Source organism: Phyllobates terribilis, unplaced genomic scaffold (genome assembly GCF_046119375.1).
Source record: "Phyllobates terribilis strain yellow unplaced genomic scaffold, ASM4611937v1 Scaffold_2__4_contigs__length_985480577, whole genome shotgun sequence".
Lineage (NCBI taxonomy): Eukaryota > Metazoa > Chordata > Amphibia > Anura > Dendrobatidae > Phyllobates > Phyllobates terribilis.
Genome location: NW_027362762.1, coordinates 50,739,678 through 50,756,982, shown reverse-complemented (window position 1 = coordinate 50,756,982; position 17,305 = coordinate 50,739,678). Strand labels below are relative to the sequence as shown.

The window sequence follows — 17,305 nt, the reverse complement described above, 5'->3', positions numbered from 1 at the left end:
ACCCCTCCACATCCATATTATCTGACCCCCCGCATCAATAATCTCTGACTCCACCACATCCATAATCCCTGACCCCCTTGCATCAATAATCTCTGACTCCACCACATCCATAATCTCTGACCCCTCCACCTCAATAACATTTGACCCCACCGAATCCATAATCTCTGACCCCATCGCATCCATAATCTCTGACCCCCCGCATCAATAATCTCTGACCCCACCGCATCCATAATCTCTGACCCTCCACCTCAATAACATCAGACCCCTCTGAATCCATAATATATGTCGTAGATTTGGACCTTTTGTATTTTTGATAGGGAAACTTCGGTCAGAATGCTGAACTTCTTGACAGCGGCGAGCCCTTTTAATAAAGCAATAATCCACTTGTCGATGTTCTTGCCCAGAGGCCATGACACCCAGTCGATCATCCTGCAAAAAAAGAAGATATTAAAAATTTGTTTATTCCAAAAATGATGCATCTTGTCTGAGAAGTATTTGTCTCTACTTCTTTTTCTCTTTTTCTGCCTGCTGAGTGGGCGGGGAGTTGTACTGTGCCTCTGAGCCAATCAGATATCTCTCCTTTGCAGCTCCTCTTTCCCTCTCACAGCATGCAGTCTCACAGCCACTGAGGGAGGGAATCTGCAGCTGCATCTCCCTCTTCTCCCCTCTCTTGGTCTTTTACTTAATCTTGCAGTTAATGAAGGGAACTATAGGCTGCTAGAAGGTGACACAGGTCCTGGTGTGGCAAAATAAGTGTCTTGAAGACAATAGTCACAATAATTCTATTAAGGTATTAAAGGGGTTCTCTGCTCTAAGAAAAGTGATGCATACTGGTAAATAACAAGCTCAGACAGTACTCCCCCTCCCCGGGTCTAGGACTGGCACCCTGCTGCTGCTTCAGTTTTTGTCTTTTCGCTGTAGGTGTCACATCACGAATTCAGCCATTACTGCTTCCATTGACTTCCATTACCGCTGCAGCCAATCACAGAGCTCAGCAACTGATGTAGGAGACAAAAGCTACCAAGATCAGTGATTGACTGCAGCAATAATGTGCGCTGTAGTGGTGATCGCTACTCTGGTTTTGTGCTTTGGCTGCAGCGGTGACATCACAACCCCAGTTCACGTCACCGCTGCAGCCAATCACGGAGTTAAGTGATTCTGCTGATGTTGATGGCATGAATCGCCAAGATCAGTGATTGACTGCAGCGGTGATGTGCACTGTAATGGTGATGTCACCACTGCTGTGGTGTCTGTGCATTAGTTGCAGCAATGACATCACGATTACAGCTCACATCAACGCTGCAGCCAATCACGGAGCTCAGTGACTCTGCTGATTTATGAACCACCGAGATTAGTGATTGGCTGCAGCAGTGATATGTGCTTAAGTACTGACGTCACCGCTGCTTCAGTTTCTGTTTTGGTTGCAGCAGTGACATTACGATTACAGCTCACATCACGCTTCAGCCGGTCGCTGCTGATCTACATGATGTAACCTGATGAGCTCAATGATTGGCTGCAGCGGTGATATGCATTGTAGGCATGATGTTACCCCTGCAGCAAAAACACATGGAATGGAGCAGCGTCAGTGAACTGGTGCCGGACCGGGTGAGGGTGAGGATTACTATCTGACTTTGTTATTTTACAAGTATACATTACTTTGGGGACCACTTTTCTTAAAGAGGAAAACCCCTTTAAGGAATCAAAAACGGAGCAAAAAAAGAAGGAAGTCACTGGCTCGGTCATGTGACATCACAGCGTGCGTAAACTCTACCTGTTAATAGAAGTCATCATCTGGGCATCAGTCACACTGTCCGCGTTGGCCAAATTTCTTACAATGCCTTCCATGAGCTGGAGGGGCACGTACTGCACCACGCTGGCCAGGGCGTTGGAGGGAGTCTCCATCTCATCTAGAAAACCCCAAAATCAGCCTTAAGACAGACAAGAAGCAATTACAGACAATGATGTGGGATAATAATTTGTCAATTAGAGAAGCAAACAGGCTCCTCCAGAAAAGCCATCTTCATCAGCCCCAATAGGGAATTTGGAGTTAAACTGATCAGAGAGCCCATAAAAGAATAGCCTTCATGATGGAGGAGCCGTCCTGTCGCTATATGGTGGATCTGACCTGTCACTATAAGGAAGACCCAGCCTGTCACTATAAGAAGGACCCAGCCTGTCACTATAAGAAGGACCCAGCCAGTCACTATAAGAAGGACCCAGCCTGTCACTATAAGAAGGACCCAGCCAGTCACTATAAGAAGGACCCAGCCTGTCACTATAAGAAGGACCCAGCCTGTCACTATAAGAAGGACCCAGCCTGTCACTATAAGAAGGACCCAGCCAGTCACTATAAGAAGGACCCAGCCTGTCACTATAAGAAGGACCCAGCCTGTCACTATAAGAAGGAGGACGCGGTCTGTCACTATAAGAAGGAGGACGCGGCCTGTCACTATAAGAAGGACCCAGCCTGTCACTATAAGGAGGACCCAGCCTGTCACTATAAGGACCCAGCCTGTCACTATAAGAAGGACCCAGCCTGTCACTATAAGGACCCAGCCTGTCACTATAAGAAGGACCCAGCCTGTCACTATAAGAAGGACCCAGCCTGTCACTATAAGGACCCAGCATGTCACTATAAGAAGGACCCAGCCTGTCACTATAAGGACCCAGCCTGTCACTATAAGAAGGACCCAGCCTGTAACTATAAGAAGGACCCAGCCTGTCACTATAAGAAGGACCCAGCCTGTCACTATAAGAAGGACCCAGCCAGTCACTATAAGAAGGACCCAGCCTGTCACTATAAGAAGGACCCAGCATGTCACTATAAGAAGGAGGACGCGGTCTGTCACTATAAGAAGGACCCAGCATGTCACTATAAGAAGGACCCAGCCTGTCACTATAAGGACCCAGCCTGTCACTATAAGAAGGACCCAGCCTGTCACTATAAGAAGGACCCAGCCTGTCACTATAAGGACCCAGCCTGTCACTATAAGAAGGACCCAGCCTGTCACTATAAGAAGGACCCAGCCTGTCACTATAAGAAGGACCCAGCCTGTCACTATAAGGACCCAGCCTGTCACTATAAGAAGGACCCAGCCAGTCACTATAAGAAGGACCCAGCCTGTCACTATAAGAAGGACCCAGCATGTCACTATAAGAAGGAGGACGCGGTCTGTCACTATAAGAAGGAGGACGCGGTCTGTCAGTATAAGAAGGACCCAGCCTGTCACTATAAGGAGGACCCAGCCTGTCACTATAAGGACCCAGCCTGTCACTATAAGAAGGACCCAGCCTGTCACTATAAGAAGGACCCAGCCTGTCACTATAAGAAGGACCCAGCCTGTAACTATAAGAAGGACCCAGCCTGTCACTATAAGAAGGACCCAGCCTGTCACTATAAGAAGGACCCAGCCTGTCACTATAAGAAGGACCCAGCCTGTCACTATAAGAAGGACCCAGCCTGTAACTATAAGAAGGACCCAGCCTGTCACTATAAGAAGGACCCAGCCTGTCACTATAAGAAGGACCCAGCCTGTCACTATAAGAAGGACCCAGCCAGTCACTATAAGAAGGACCCAGCCTGTCACTATAAGAAGGACCCAGCATGTCACTATAAGAAGGAGGACGCGGTCTGTCACTATAAGAAGGAGGACGCGGTCTGTCAGTATAAGAAGGACCCAGCCTGTCACTATAAGGAGGACCCAGCCTGTCACTATAAGAAGGACCCAGCCTGTCACTATAAGAAGGACCCAGCCTGTCACTATAAGAAGGACCCAGCATGTTGCTGTAAGGAGGACGCGGTCTGTCACTATAAGAAGGACCTAGCCTATTGCTGTAAGGAGGACGCAGCCTGTCACTATGAGGAAGACATGACCTGTCACTATGTGGAGGAGCCATCCTGTCGCTATATGGTGGACACTATATAGTGGATTTGGTCTGTCGCTATAAGAAGTGCACAGCCTGTCACTATATGGAGGATCCAGCCTGTCATTATAAGGAGGACCCAGCCTGTCACTATATGGAGAATCTGGCCTGTCACTATAAGGAAGGCCCAGCCTGTCACTATATGAAGGACCCGGCTTGTCACTATAAGAAGGACCCAGCATGTTGCTGTAAGGAGGACGCAGCCTGTCACTATAAGAAGGACCTAGCCTATTGCTGTAAGGAGGACGCAGCCTGTCACTATGAGGAAGACATGACCTGTCACTATATGGAGGAGCCATTCTGTCGCTATATGGTGGACACTATATAGTGGATCTGGTCTGTCGCTATAAGAAGTGCACAGCCTGTCACTATATGGAGGATCCAGCCTGTCATTATAAGGAGGACCCAGCCTGTCACTATATGGAGAATCTGGCCTGTCACTATAAGGAAGGCCCAGCCTGTCACTATATGAAGGACCCGGCTTGTCACTATAAGAAGGACCCAGCATGTTGCTGTAAGGAGGACGCAGCCTGTCACTATAAGAAGGACCTAGCCTATTGCTGTAAGGAGGACGCAGCCTGTCACTATGAGGAAGACATGTCCTGTCACTATATGGAGGAGCCATCCTGTCGCTATATGGTGGACGCTATATAGTGGATCTGGCCTGTCACTATAAGAAGGATCCAACCTGTCACTATATGGAGGACCCAGCCTTTTTCTATATGGTGGATCTGATCTGTCACTACAAGGAAAACGTGGTCTATCTCTGTAAGGAGGATTCGGTCTATCTCTGTAAGGAGGACCCGGCCTGTCACTATAAGGAGGACCCGACCTGTCACTATAAGGAGGACCCGGCCTGTCACTATAAGGAGGACCCAGCCTGTCAATATAAGGAGTATCCGGTCTATTGCTGTAAGGAAGACCTGGCCTGTTTGCTGTAAGAAGGACTCAGCCTGTCGCTGTAAGGAGGATTCGGCCTGTCGCTATATGATAGACATGGTCTGTCACTATATGGATGACCTAGCTTGTCACTGTAAGGAGGACCCAGCCTGCAATTATATGGAAGACCCGGCCTGTTGAAATACAGTGGACTCGAAATATTGCTATATGGAGGACTGGCTCTGACGCTATATGGTAAACACGGCCTGTCACTTTCTGGAGGAATCGGTCTGTCGCTGTAAGGAGGATCTAGTCTGTCATTGTATAGATGACCCAGTCTGTCGCTATATGGAGGAACCGGTCTGCCGCTATATGGAGGAGCCGGTCTGTTGCTGTAAGGAGGACCCAGCCTGTCGCTATATGGGGGAACCAGTCTGTCGCTGTAAGGAGGATCCAGCCTGTCACTGTAGGGAGGATACGGCCTGTCACTACATTGAAGACCTGGTCTATCACTGTACAGAAGACCCCGGCTGGCACTATATGGATGACCCAGCCTATCCCTATATGGAGGGCCTGGCCTTACGCCATATGGTATACCAAGCCTATTGCTGCATAGAGGACCCAGCCTTTCGCTATATGGTGTATCCAGCCTGTCACAAAATGTTGGACCCAGCCAGTCACTATATAGAGGACCCGGCCTGTCTCCATTTGGTGGACCCTGCCTGTCTCCATATGGTGCACCCGGCCTGTCGTAAAATGGTGGATCCAGCCTGTCATTATACGGAGGACCCAGCCTGTCACTATATAGATGACCCGGCCTGTCACTATATACAGGACTCTGCTCGTTTCTATATGGTGGAACTGGCCTGTCTCTATAAGGAGGACCCGGCTTGTCACTATAAGGAAGACCCGGCCTGGCATTATAAGGAATAACCGGCCTGTCACTATAAGGAAGACCCGGCCTGTCACTTTAAGACGGACCCGGCCTGTCACTGTAAGGAGGACCCAGCCCGTCACTATGAGGAAGACCCAGCCTTTTTCTATATGGTGGATCTGATCTGTCACTACAAGGAAGACGTGGTCTCTCTCTGTAAGGAGGATTTGGTCTATCGCTGTAAGGAGGACCTGGCCTGTCACTATAAGGAAGACCCGGCCTATCACTATAAGGAAGACCCGGCCTATCACTATAAGGAGGACCCGGCCTGTCACTATAAGGAAGACCCGGCCTGTCACTATAAGGAGGACCCGACCTATCACTATGAGGAGGACCCGACCTATCACTATGAGGAGGACCCGGCCTGTCACTATAAGGAAGACCTGGCCTGTCACTATAAGGAGGACCCAGCCTGTCACTATAAGGAGCACTCGGCCTGTCAATATAAGGAGGATCCGGTCTATCGCTGTAAGGAAGACCTGGCCTGTTGCTGTAAGAAGGACTCAGCCTGTCACTGTAAGGAGGATTCGGCCTGTCGCTATATGATGGACATGGTCTGTCACTATATGGAGGACCCGCCCTGTCACTATATGGATGATCCAACTTATCACTGTAAGGAGGACCCAGCCTGCAATTATATGGAGGATCCGGCCTGTTGAAATACAGTGGACGCGACCTATTGCTATATGGAGGACCGGCTCTGACGCTATATGGTAAACCCGGCCTGTCTGGAGGAACCGGTCTGTCGCTGTAAAGAGGATCTAGTCTGTCGTTGTATAGATGACCCAGTCTGTCACTATATGGAGGAACCGATCTGTCGCTGTAAGGAGGACCCAGCCTGTCGCTGTAAGGAGGATAATGCCTGTCACTATATGGAGGACCTGGTCTATCACTGTACGGTAGACCCCGGCTGTCACTATATGGATGACCCAGCCTATCACTATATGGAGGGCCTGGCCTTACGCCATATGGTATACCAAGCCTATTGCTGCATAGAGGACCCAGCCTTTCGCTATATGGTGTATCCAGCCTGTCACAAAATGTTGGACCCAGACAGTCACTATATAGAGGACCCGGCCTGTCTCCATTTGGTGGACCCTGCCTGTCTCTATATGGCGCAACCGGCCTGTCGTAAAATGGTGGATCCAGCCTGCCATTATACCGAGGACCCAGCCTGTCGTTATATGGAGGACTCAGCCTGTCACTATATCGAGGAGCCGGCTTGTTGCTATATGGAGGATCCAGCTATCCAATCAATACGATATTCCTTCCTTCTGTCATACCTCCTTACCTGTTAGAGATATAATAGCAAATACTTCCTTGAGGGATGGAAGAACCAGAGAAGTTTGAAGCCTCCAGATACTTTGCAGAAGGGCACTGACTCTGTTCACCTGATCAAGAAACTGTAGGATCCCTTCCTCTCCTTCGGAATGACAATGGAACTGCCCTATACATCGAACCAGCTGTTGGCAGAACAAGAGCTGGTGGTTCCCTTCCGGAATACATTGAGGATGTGAGGTCAAGAGTTTGCTGACCTTCACACAGATCTTAAGACTTGGTCTTTCACAGATGATACGGAGGACTTCTACCCTCAACAGCCTGAAGATCTCCTTGGTGGAAGGTTTGTCCAACACGAATTTTATGCCGAGATGTATGTATTCTAAGATATAGGCATGTCTCTTTCCGAGAGGCCCATATCCCTCCTGGAGGAGATTCAGTATGAACCTGACGTTGAAAAATTCCTCGAATTCTTCTGTGTGGTACGTGCCATAGACTTCCAGGACTTCTCTGGCAGTTTCCCTAGCAAAACGAGATTCGCCCAAAAAGAAGAGCTTGGTGGATAGTTCTAACATGGACCAGCATTGTTCAATGTCAATAGGCTGCTTGGAAGCTTCGATTACGCGTCGTGCCAAGCTCTGCTTGACGTACATCGGGTAAGAAGACTGCATGACGGCTTCTAAAATCTTATCCATGGTTTAAATTTTTATCAGGGGTTGCAATCGCCCACTTTTATGGAAGAACCGGAATAACGATCAACAGAAGAGCTGGAATGAAATCAGAGAAGAAATGAAATCAAGAAGGTCACCCTAGATGTAGAATTCTACTAAAAGAATGGGAATTCTCTGAGCCCATCCCCCCAGATGTGGTGGCCATGGATGTGATTATCCCAATTCAAGTGTATAGGAGTTATAAAAACAGCCAAACAAGGGGGACCCCTGTTACTTCATAAGGTGGGGGTCTCAGAGGTACGACCTACACTTATGTGAGATTCAATCTACATCATTGAGGTTTAGAATTGACTGTTGCCCTGATACCAGAGTCATCTAACCTCCCACAATGCAATGCACTTTGGTAACAGCAGAATTTTGAATGCAGCTCTGGAGGTGACTAAAAAAATAAAAGCAGTAAATCTGAGCTATTGACCCTTACACATTTGAATACAGGATTCTCCAGTACTAAAATTGTTCTCGTGGTCATGAAATATCACATCTAGCCCATACCTCTTTATTACTTTGAGCGGTGTCTTGCTGTAAGTGGGTTGCAAGTCTTATTCGCACATGTTAAAATTCAAGGGGGCAACCGGGACATGTGCCTCTGAGCTCTCAACGCTCAGGCCTATACTGTAGGTCTGCCACAGTTCAGACAAAAATCATGGCAAACCCTCAACGGGATGGAGTGAATGGACATCCAGGAGGGTAAGACTGAGTGTGTATGTATAAAGTGCGTAGTGTATATACAGTATATCGTCTGTAGTGTGTATAGTGTGCATGGTATATGTAGTGTGCATAAAGTGTGCATAGTATATGTAGTGTATGTGTAGGGCGTCTGTAATTAAATGTGTATAGTGTGCATAGTATATGTCGTGTGTGTTGCATATGTTCTGTGTGTATAGTGTGCGTTGTATATGTAGTGTGTGCGTAGTATATGTAGTGTGCGTATAGTGTGCGTAGTATATGTAGTGTACGTAGTGTGTGAGTAGTGTGTGTGTAGTATATGTAGTGTGTGTAGTGTATGTAGTGTGTGTAGTATATGTAGGGTGTCTGTAGTGTGCTTAGTATATGTAGTGTGTATAGTATATGTAGTGTGTATAGTGTGGTGTGCGTAGTATATGTAGTGAGTGTATAGTGTGCGTAGTATATGCAGTGAGTGTATAGTGTGCATAGTATATGTAGTGTGCGTATAGTGTGTGTAGTATATGTAGTGTGTATAGTGTGCGTAGTATATGTAGTGTGCGTATAGTGTGTGTAGTATATGTAGTGTGTATAGTGTGCATAGTATATGTAGTGTGCGTATAGTGTGTGTAGTATATGTAGTGTGTATAGTGTGCGTAGTATATGTAGTGTGCGTATAGTGTGTGTAGTATATGTAGTGTGTATAGTGTGCATAGTATATGTAGTGTGTATAGTGTGCGTAGTATATGTAGTGAGTGTATAGTGTGCGTAGTATATGTAGTGAGTATGTAGTGTGTATAGTGTGGTGTGCGTAGTATATGTAGTGTGTATAGTGTGGTGTGCGTAGTATATGTAGTGTGTATAGTGTGCCTAGTATATGCAGTGAGTGTATAGTGTGCGTAGTAGATGTAGTGTGTATAGTGTGCATAGTATATGTAGTGTGTGTATAGTATGCGTAGTATATGTAGTGTGTATAGTGTGCGTAGTATATGTAGTGTGTATAGTGTGTGTAGTATATGTAGTGTGTATAGTGTGCGCAGTATATGTAGTGAGTGTATAGTGTGCGTAGTATATGTAGTGTATAGTGTGTGTAGTATATGTAGTGTGTATAGTGTGTGTAGTATATGCAGTGAGTGTATAGTGTGCGTAGTATATGTAGTGAGTGTATAGTGTGCGTAGTATATGCAGTGAGTGTATAGTGTGCGTAGTATATGTAGTGAGTGTATAGTGTGCGTAGTATATGTAGTGTGTATAGTGTGGTGTGCGTAGTATATGTAGTGTGTATAGTGTGGTGTGCGTAGTATATGTAGTGTGTATAGTGTGCATAGTATATGCAGTGAGTGTATAGTGTGCGTAGTAGATGTAGTGTGTATAGTGTGCATAGTATATGTAGTGTGTGTATAGTATGCGTAGTATATGTAGTGTGTATAGTGTGCGTAGTATATGTAGTGTGTATAGTGTGTGTAGTATATGTAGTGTGTATAGTGTGCGCAGTATATGTAGTGAGTGTATAGTGTGCGTAGTATATGCAGTGTGCGTATAGTGTGTGTAGTATATGTAGTGTGTATAGTGTGCATAGTATATGTAGTGTGTATAGTGTGGTGTGCGTAGTATATGTAGTGAGTGTATAGTGTGCGTAGTATATGTAGTGTGTATAGTGTGCGCAGTATATGCAGTGAGTGTATAGTGTGCGTAGTATATGCAGTGTGCGTATAGTGTGTGTAGTATATGTAGTGTGTATAGTGTGCATAGTATATGTAGTGTGTATAGTGTGGTGTGCGTAGTATATGTAGTGAGTGTATAGTGTGCGTAGTATATGTAGTGTGTATAGTGTGCGTAGTATATGTAGTGTGCGTATAGTGTGTGTAGTATATGTAGTGTGTATAGTGTGCGTAGTATATGTAGTGTGCGTATAGTGTGTGTATTATATGTAGTGTGTATAGTGTGCATAGTATATGTAGTGTGTATAGTGTGGTGTGCGTAGTATATGTAGTGAGTGTATAGTGTGCGTAGTATATGTAGTGTGTATAGTGTGCATAGTATATGTAGTGTGTATAGTGTGGTGTGCGTAGTATATGTAGTGTGTATAGTGTGCATAGTATATGTAGTGTGCGTATAGTGTGCGTAGTATATGTAGTGTGTATAGTGTGTGTAGTGTGTATAGTGTGCGCAGTATATGTAGTGAGTGTATAGTGTGCGTAGTATATGTAGTGTGCGTATAGTGTGCGTAGTATATGTAGTGTGCGTATAGTGTGCGTAGTATATGTAGTGTGTATAGTGTGTGTAGTGTGTATAGTGTGCGCAGTATATGTAGTGAGTGTATAGTGTGCGTAGTATATGTAGTGTGTGAGTAGTGTATGTAGTGTGTGTAGTATATGTAGTGTGTCTGTAGTGTGCGTAGTATACGGTATGTAGTGAGAGTATACTGTGGTGTGCGTAGTATATGCAGTGAGTGTATAGTGTGCGTAGTATATGCAGTGAGTGTATAGTGTGCGTAGTATATGCAGTGAGTGTATAGTGTGCGTAGTATATGTAGTGAGTGTATAGTGTGCGTAGTATATGCAGTGACTGTATAGTGTGCGTAGTATATGCAGTGAGTGTATAGTGTGCGTAGTATATGCAGTGAGTGTATAGTGTGCGTAGTATATGCAGTGAGTGTATAGTGTGCGTAGTATATGCAGTGAGTGTATAGTGTGCGTAGTATATGCAGTGAGTGTATAGTGTGCGTAGTATATGTAGTGAGTGTATAGTGTGCGTAGTATATGTAGTGTGCGTATAGTGTGCGTAGTATATGTAGAGTGTATAGTGTGGTGTGCGTAGTATATGTAGTGAGTGTATAGTGTGGTGTGCGTAGTATATGTAGTGAGTGTATAGTGTGCGTAGTATATGCAGTGAGTGTATAGTGTGCGTAGTATATGTAGTGTGCGTATAGTGTGCGTAGTATATGTAGTGTACGTAGTGTGTGAGTAGTGTATGTAGTGTGTGTAGTGTATGTAGTGTGTGTAGTATATGTAGGGTGTCTGTAGTGTGCATAGTATATGTAGTGTGTATAGTGTGCATAGTATATGTAGTGTGTATAGTGTGCATAGTATATGTAGTGTGTATAGTGTGCGTAGTATATGTAGTGTGTATAGTGTGGTGTGCGTAGTATATGCAGTGAGTGTATAGTGTGCGTAGTATATGTAGTGAGTGTATAGTGTGGTGTGCGTAGTATATGCAGTGAGTGTATAGTGTGCGTAGTATATGCAGTGAGTGTATAGTGTGCGTAGTATATGCAGTGAGTGTATAGTGTGCGTAGTATATGTAGTGAGTGTATAGTGTGCGTAGTATATGTAGTGTGCGTATAGTGTGCGTAGTATATGTAGTGTACGTAGTGTGTGAGTAGTGTATGTAGTGTGTGTAGTGTGTGTAGTATATGTAGGGTGTCTGTAGTGTGCTTAGTATATGTAGTGTGTATAGTGTGCGTAGTATATGTAGTGTGTATAGTGTGCATAGTATATGTAGTGTGTATAGTGTGCTTAGTATATGTAGTGTGTATAGTGTGCGTAGTATATGTAGTGTGTATAGTGTGCATAGTATATGTAGTGTGTATAGTGTGGTGTGCGTAGTATATGTAGTGAGTGTATAGTGTGCATAGTATATGTAGTGTGCGTATAGTGTGTGTAGTATATGTAGTGTGTATAGTGTGCATAGTATATGTAGTGTGCGTATAGTGTGTGTATTATATGTAGTGTGTATAGTGTGCATAGTATATGTAGTGTGTATAGTGTGCTTAGTATATGTAGTGTGTATAGTGTGCGTAGTATATGTAGTGTGTATAGTGTGCATAGTATATGTAGTGTGTATAGTGTGGTGTGCGTAGTATATGCAGTGAGTGTATAGTGTGCATAGTATATGTAGTGTGCGTATAGTGTGTGTAGTATATGTAGTGAGTGTATAGTGTGCATAGTATATGTAGTGTGTATAGTGTGCGTAGTATATGTAGTGTGTATAGTGTGCGTAGTATATGTAGTGTGTATAGTGTGGTGTGCGTAGTATATGTAGTGTGTATAGTGTAGTGTGCGTAGTATATGTAGTGTGTGTATAGTGTGCGTAGTATATGTAGTGTGTATAGTGTGGTGTGCGTAGTATATGCAGTGAGTGTATAGTGTGCGTAGTATATGTAGTGTGTATAGTGTGGTGTGCGTAGTATATGCAGTGAGTGTATAGTGTGCGTAGTATATGTAGTGTGTATAGTGTGGTGTGCGTAGTATATGCAGTGAGTGTATAGTGTGCGTAGTATATGTAGTGTGTATAGTGTGGTGTGCGTAGTATATGCAGTGAGTGTATAGTGTGCGTAGTATATGTAGTGTGTATAGTGTGGTGTGCGTAGTATATGCAGTGAGTGTATAGTGTGCGTAGTATATGTAGTGTGTATAGTGTGGTGTGCGTAGTATATGCAGTGAGTGTATAGTGTGCGTAGTAGATGTAGTGTGTATAGTGTGGTGTGCGTAGTATATGTAGTGAGTGTATAGTGTGTGTAGTATATGTAGTGTGTATAGTGTGCATAGTATATGTAGTGTGTATAGTGTGCGTAGTAGATGTAGTGTGTATAGTGTGGTGTGCGTAGTATATGCAGTGAGTGTATAGTGTGCGTAGTATATGTAGTGAGTGTATAGTGTGCGTAGTATATGTAGTGTGTATAGTGTGGTGTGCGTAGTATATGCAGTGAGTGTATAGTGTGCGTAGTATATGTAGTGAGTGTATAGTGTGCGTAGTATATGCAGTGAGTGTATAGTGTGCGTAGTATATGTAGTGAGTGTATAGTGTGCGTAGTATATGTAGTGAGTGTATAGTGTGCGTAGTATATGTAGTGTGTATAGTGTGGTGTGCGTAGTATATGCAGTGAGTGTATAGTGTGCGTAGTATATGTAGTGAGTGTATAGTGTGCGTAGTATATGTAGTGTACGTAGTGTGTGAGTAGTGTATGTAGTGTGTGTAGTATATGTAGTGTGTCTGTAGTGTGCGTAGTATATGTAGTGTGTATAGTGTGGTGTGCGTAGTATATGCAGTGAGTGTATAGTGTGCGTAGTATATGTAGTGTGTATAGTGTGGTGTGCGTAGTATATGCAGTGAGTGTATAGTGTGCGTAGTATATGTAGTGAGTGTATAGTGTGCGTAGTATATGTAGTGTACATAGTGTGTGAGTAGTGTATGTAGTGTGTGAGCAGTGTATGTAGTGTGTGTAGTATATGTAGTGTGTATAGTGTGGTGTGCGTAGTATATGCAGTGAGTGTATAGTGTGCGTAGTATATGCAGTGAGTGTATAGTGTGCGTAGTATATGTAGTGAGTGTATAGTGTGCGTAGTATATGCAGTGAGTGTATAGTGTGCGTAGTATATGTAGTGTGAGTATAGTGTGCGTAGTATATGTAGTGAGTGTATAGTGTGCATAGTATATGTAGTGAGTGTATAGTGTGCGTAGTATATGTAGTGTGTATAGTGTGCATAGTATATGTAGTGTGTATAGTGTGGTGTGCGTAGTATATGTAGTGAGTGTATAGTGTGCGTAGTATATGTAGTGTGTATAGTGTGGTGTGCGTAGTATATGTAGTGTGTATAGTGTGGTGTGCGTAGTATATGCAGTGAGTGTATAGTGTGCGTAGTATATGTAGTGAGTGTATAGTGTGGTGTGCGTAGTATATGCAGTGAGTGTATAGTGTGCGTAGTATATGTAGTGAGTGTATAGTGTGCGTAGTATATGTAGTGAGTGTATAGTGTGCGTAGTATATGTAGTGAGTGTATAGTGTGCGTAGTATATGTAGTGTGTATAGTGTGCGTAGTATATGCAGTGAGTGTATAGTGTGCGTAGTATATGTAGTGAGTGTATAGTGTTCGTAGTATATGTAGTGAGTGTATAGTGTGCGTAGTATATGCAGTGAGTGTATAGTGTGCGTAGTATATGTAGTGTGCGTATAGTGTGCGTAGTATATGTAGTGTGTATAGTGTGCATAGTATATGTAGTGTGTATAGTGTGGTGTGCGTAGTATATGTAGTGAGTGTATAGTGTGCGTAGTATATGTAGTGAGTGTATAGTGTGCGTAGTATATGTAGTGTGTATAGTGTGGTGTGCGTAGTATATGTAGTGTGTATAGTGTGGTGTGCGTAGTATATGTAGTGTGCGTATAGTGTGCGTAGTATATGTAGTGTGTATAGTGTGGTGTGCGTAGTATATGTAGTGTGTATAGTGTGCATAGTATATGTAGTGTGTATAGTGTGGTGTGCGTAGTATATGTAGTGAGTGTATAGTGTGGTGTGCGTAGTATATGTAGTGAGTGTATAGTGTGCGTAGTATATGCAGTGAGTGTATAGTGTGCGTAGTATATGTAGTGAGTGTATAGTGTGCGTAGTATATGTAGTGTGTATAGTGTGGTGTGCGTAGTATATGTAGTGTGTATAGTGTGCATAGTATATGTAGTGTGTATAGTGTGGTGTGCGTAGTATATGCAGTGAGTGTATAGTGTGCGTAGTATATGCAGTGACTGTATAGTGTGCGTAGTATATGTAGTGTGTATAGTGTGGTGTGCGTAGTATATGTAGTGTGTATAGTGTGCATAGTATATGTAGTGAGTGTATAGTGTGCGTAGTATATGCAGTGAGTGTATAGTGTGCGTAGTATATGTAGTGAGTGTATAGTGTGCGTAGTATATGTAGTGAGTGTATAGTGTGCGTAGTATATGCAGTGAGTGTATAGTGTGCGTAGTATATGTAGTGAGTGTATAGTGTGCGTAGTATATGTAGTGTGTATAGTGTGGTGTGCGTAGTATATGTAGTGTGTATAGTGTGCATAGTATATGTAGTGTGTATAGTGTGGTGTGCGTAGTATATGCAGTGAGTGTATAGTGTGCGTAGTATATGCAGTGACTGTATAGTGTGCGTAGTATATGTAGTGAGTGTATAGTGTGTGTAGTATATGTAGTGAGTGTATCGTTTGAGTAGTATATGTAGTGTGTATAGTGTGTGTAGTATATGTAGTGAGTGTATAGTGTGGTGTGCGTAGTATATGCAGTGAGTGTATAGTGTGCGTAGTATATGCAGTGAGTGTATAGTGTGCGTAGTATATGTAGTGAGTGTATAGTGTGCGTAGTATATGTAGTGTGTATAGTGTGTGTAGTATATGTAGTGAGTGTATAGTGTGCATAGTATATGTAGTGTGTATAGTGTGTGTAGTATATGTAGTGAGTGTATAGTGTGCATAGTATATGTAGTGTGTATAGTGTGCATAGTATATGTAGTGTGTATAGTGTGGTGTGCGTAGTATATGCAGTGAGTGTATAGTGTGCGTAGTATATGTAGTGAGTGTATAGTTTGAGTAGTATATGTAGTGTGTATAGTGTGCGTAGTATATGTAGTTTGTATAGTGTGGTGTGCGTAGTATATGTAGTGAGTGTATAGTGTGCGTAGTATATGTAGTGAGTGTATAGTGTGCGTAGTATATGTAGTGTGTATAGTGTGCGTAGTATATGTAGTGAGTGTATAGTGTGCGTAGTATATGTAGTGTGTATAGTGTGCGTAGTATATGTAGTGTGTATAGTGTGGTGTGCGTAGTATATGTAGTGAGTGTATAGTGTGCGTAGTATATGTAGTGTGTATAGCGTGCATAGTATATGTAGTGTGTGTATAGTGTGCACAGTATACGTAGTGTGTATAGTGTGCATAGTATATGTAGTGTGTGTATAGTGTGCGTAGTATATGTAGTGTGTATAGTGTGGTGTGCGTAGTATATGCAGTGAGTGTATAGTGTGCGTAGTATATGTAGTGTGTATAGTGTGCATAGTATATGTAGTGTGTGTATAGTGTGCACAGTATACGTAGTGTGTATAGTGTGCATAGTATATGTAGTGTGTGCATAGTGTGCGTAGTATATGTAGTGTGTATAGTGTGGTGTGCGTAGTATATGCAGTGTGTATAGTGTGCGTAGTATATGTAGTGTGCGTATAGTGTGCGTAGTATATGTAGTGTGTATAGTGTGGTGTGCGCAGTATATGTAGTGAGTGTATAGTGTGCGTAGTATATGTAGTGTGTGTATAGTGTGCACAGTATACGTAGTGTGTATAGTGTGCATAGTATATGTAGTGTGTGTATAGTGTGCGTAGTATATGTAGTGTGTATAGTGTGGTGTGCGTAGTATATGCAGTGTGTATAGTGTGCGTAGTATATGTAGTGTGTATAGTGTGGTGTGCGTAGTATATGAAGTGAGTGTATAGTGTGCGTAGTATATGTAGTGTGCGTATAGTGTGCGTAGTATATGTAGTGTGTATAGTGTGGAGTGCGTAGTATATGCAGTGTGTATAGTGTGCGTAGTATATGTAGTGTGTATAGTGTGGTGTGCGTAGTATATGAAGTGAGTGTATAGTGTGCGTAGTATATGTAGTGTGCGTATAGTGTGCGTAGTATATGTAGTGTGTATAGTGTGGTGTGCGTAGTATATGCAGTGTGTATAGTGTGCGTAGTATATGTAGTGTGTATAGTGTGGTGTGCGTAGTATATGAAGTGAGTGTATAGTGTGCGTAGTATATGTAGTGTGTGTATAGTGTGCGTAGTATATGTAGTGTGTATAGTGTGGTGTGCGTAGTATATGCAGTGAGTGTATAGTGTGCGTAGTACATGCAGTGAGTGTATAGTGTGCGTAGTATATGTAGTGAGTGTATAGTGTGCGTAGTATATGCAGTGAGTGTATAGTGTGCGTAGTATATGTAGTGAGTGTATAGTGTGCGTAGTATATGTAGTGTGCGTATAGTGTGCGTAGTATATGTAGTGTACGTAGTGTGTGTGTAGTGTATGTAGTGTGTGTAGTGTATGTAGTGTGTGTAGTATATGTAGGGTGTCTGTAGTGTGCTTAGTGTATGTAGTGTGTA

General features: G+C 43.5%; 1 protein-coding gene across 1 annotated transcript in view; it reads right to left on the bottom strand.

Moving 5' to 3' along the window:
• USP35 (ubiquitin specific peptidase 35) overlaps nt 1-17,305 on the bottom strand; it is a 122,462-nt gene that overhangs the window by 43,595 nt on the left and 61,562 nt on the right. Inside the window, exons 2-4 of the mRNA XM_073669616.1 lie at nt 7,029-7,782; nt 1,772-1,907; nt 300-429 (exon numbers count right to left, since the gene is read on the bottom strand). Coding sequence (XP_073525717.1) covers nt 300-429; nt 1,772-1,907; nt 7,029-7,710 — 948 coding nt within the window. The 5' untranslated portion in view covers nt 7,711-7,782. The remainder of the gene's footprint in view (nt 1-299; nt 430-1,771; nt 1,908-7,028; nt 7,783-17,305) is intronic.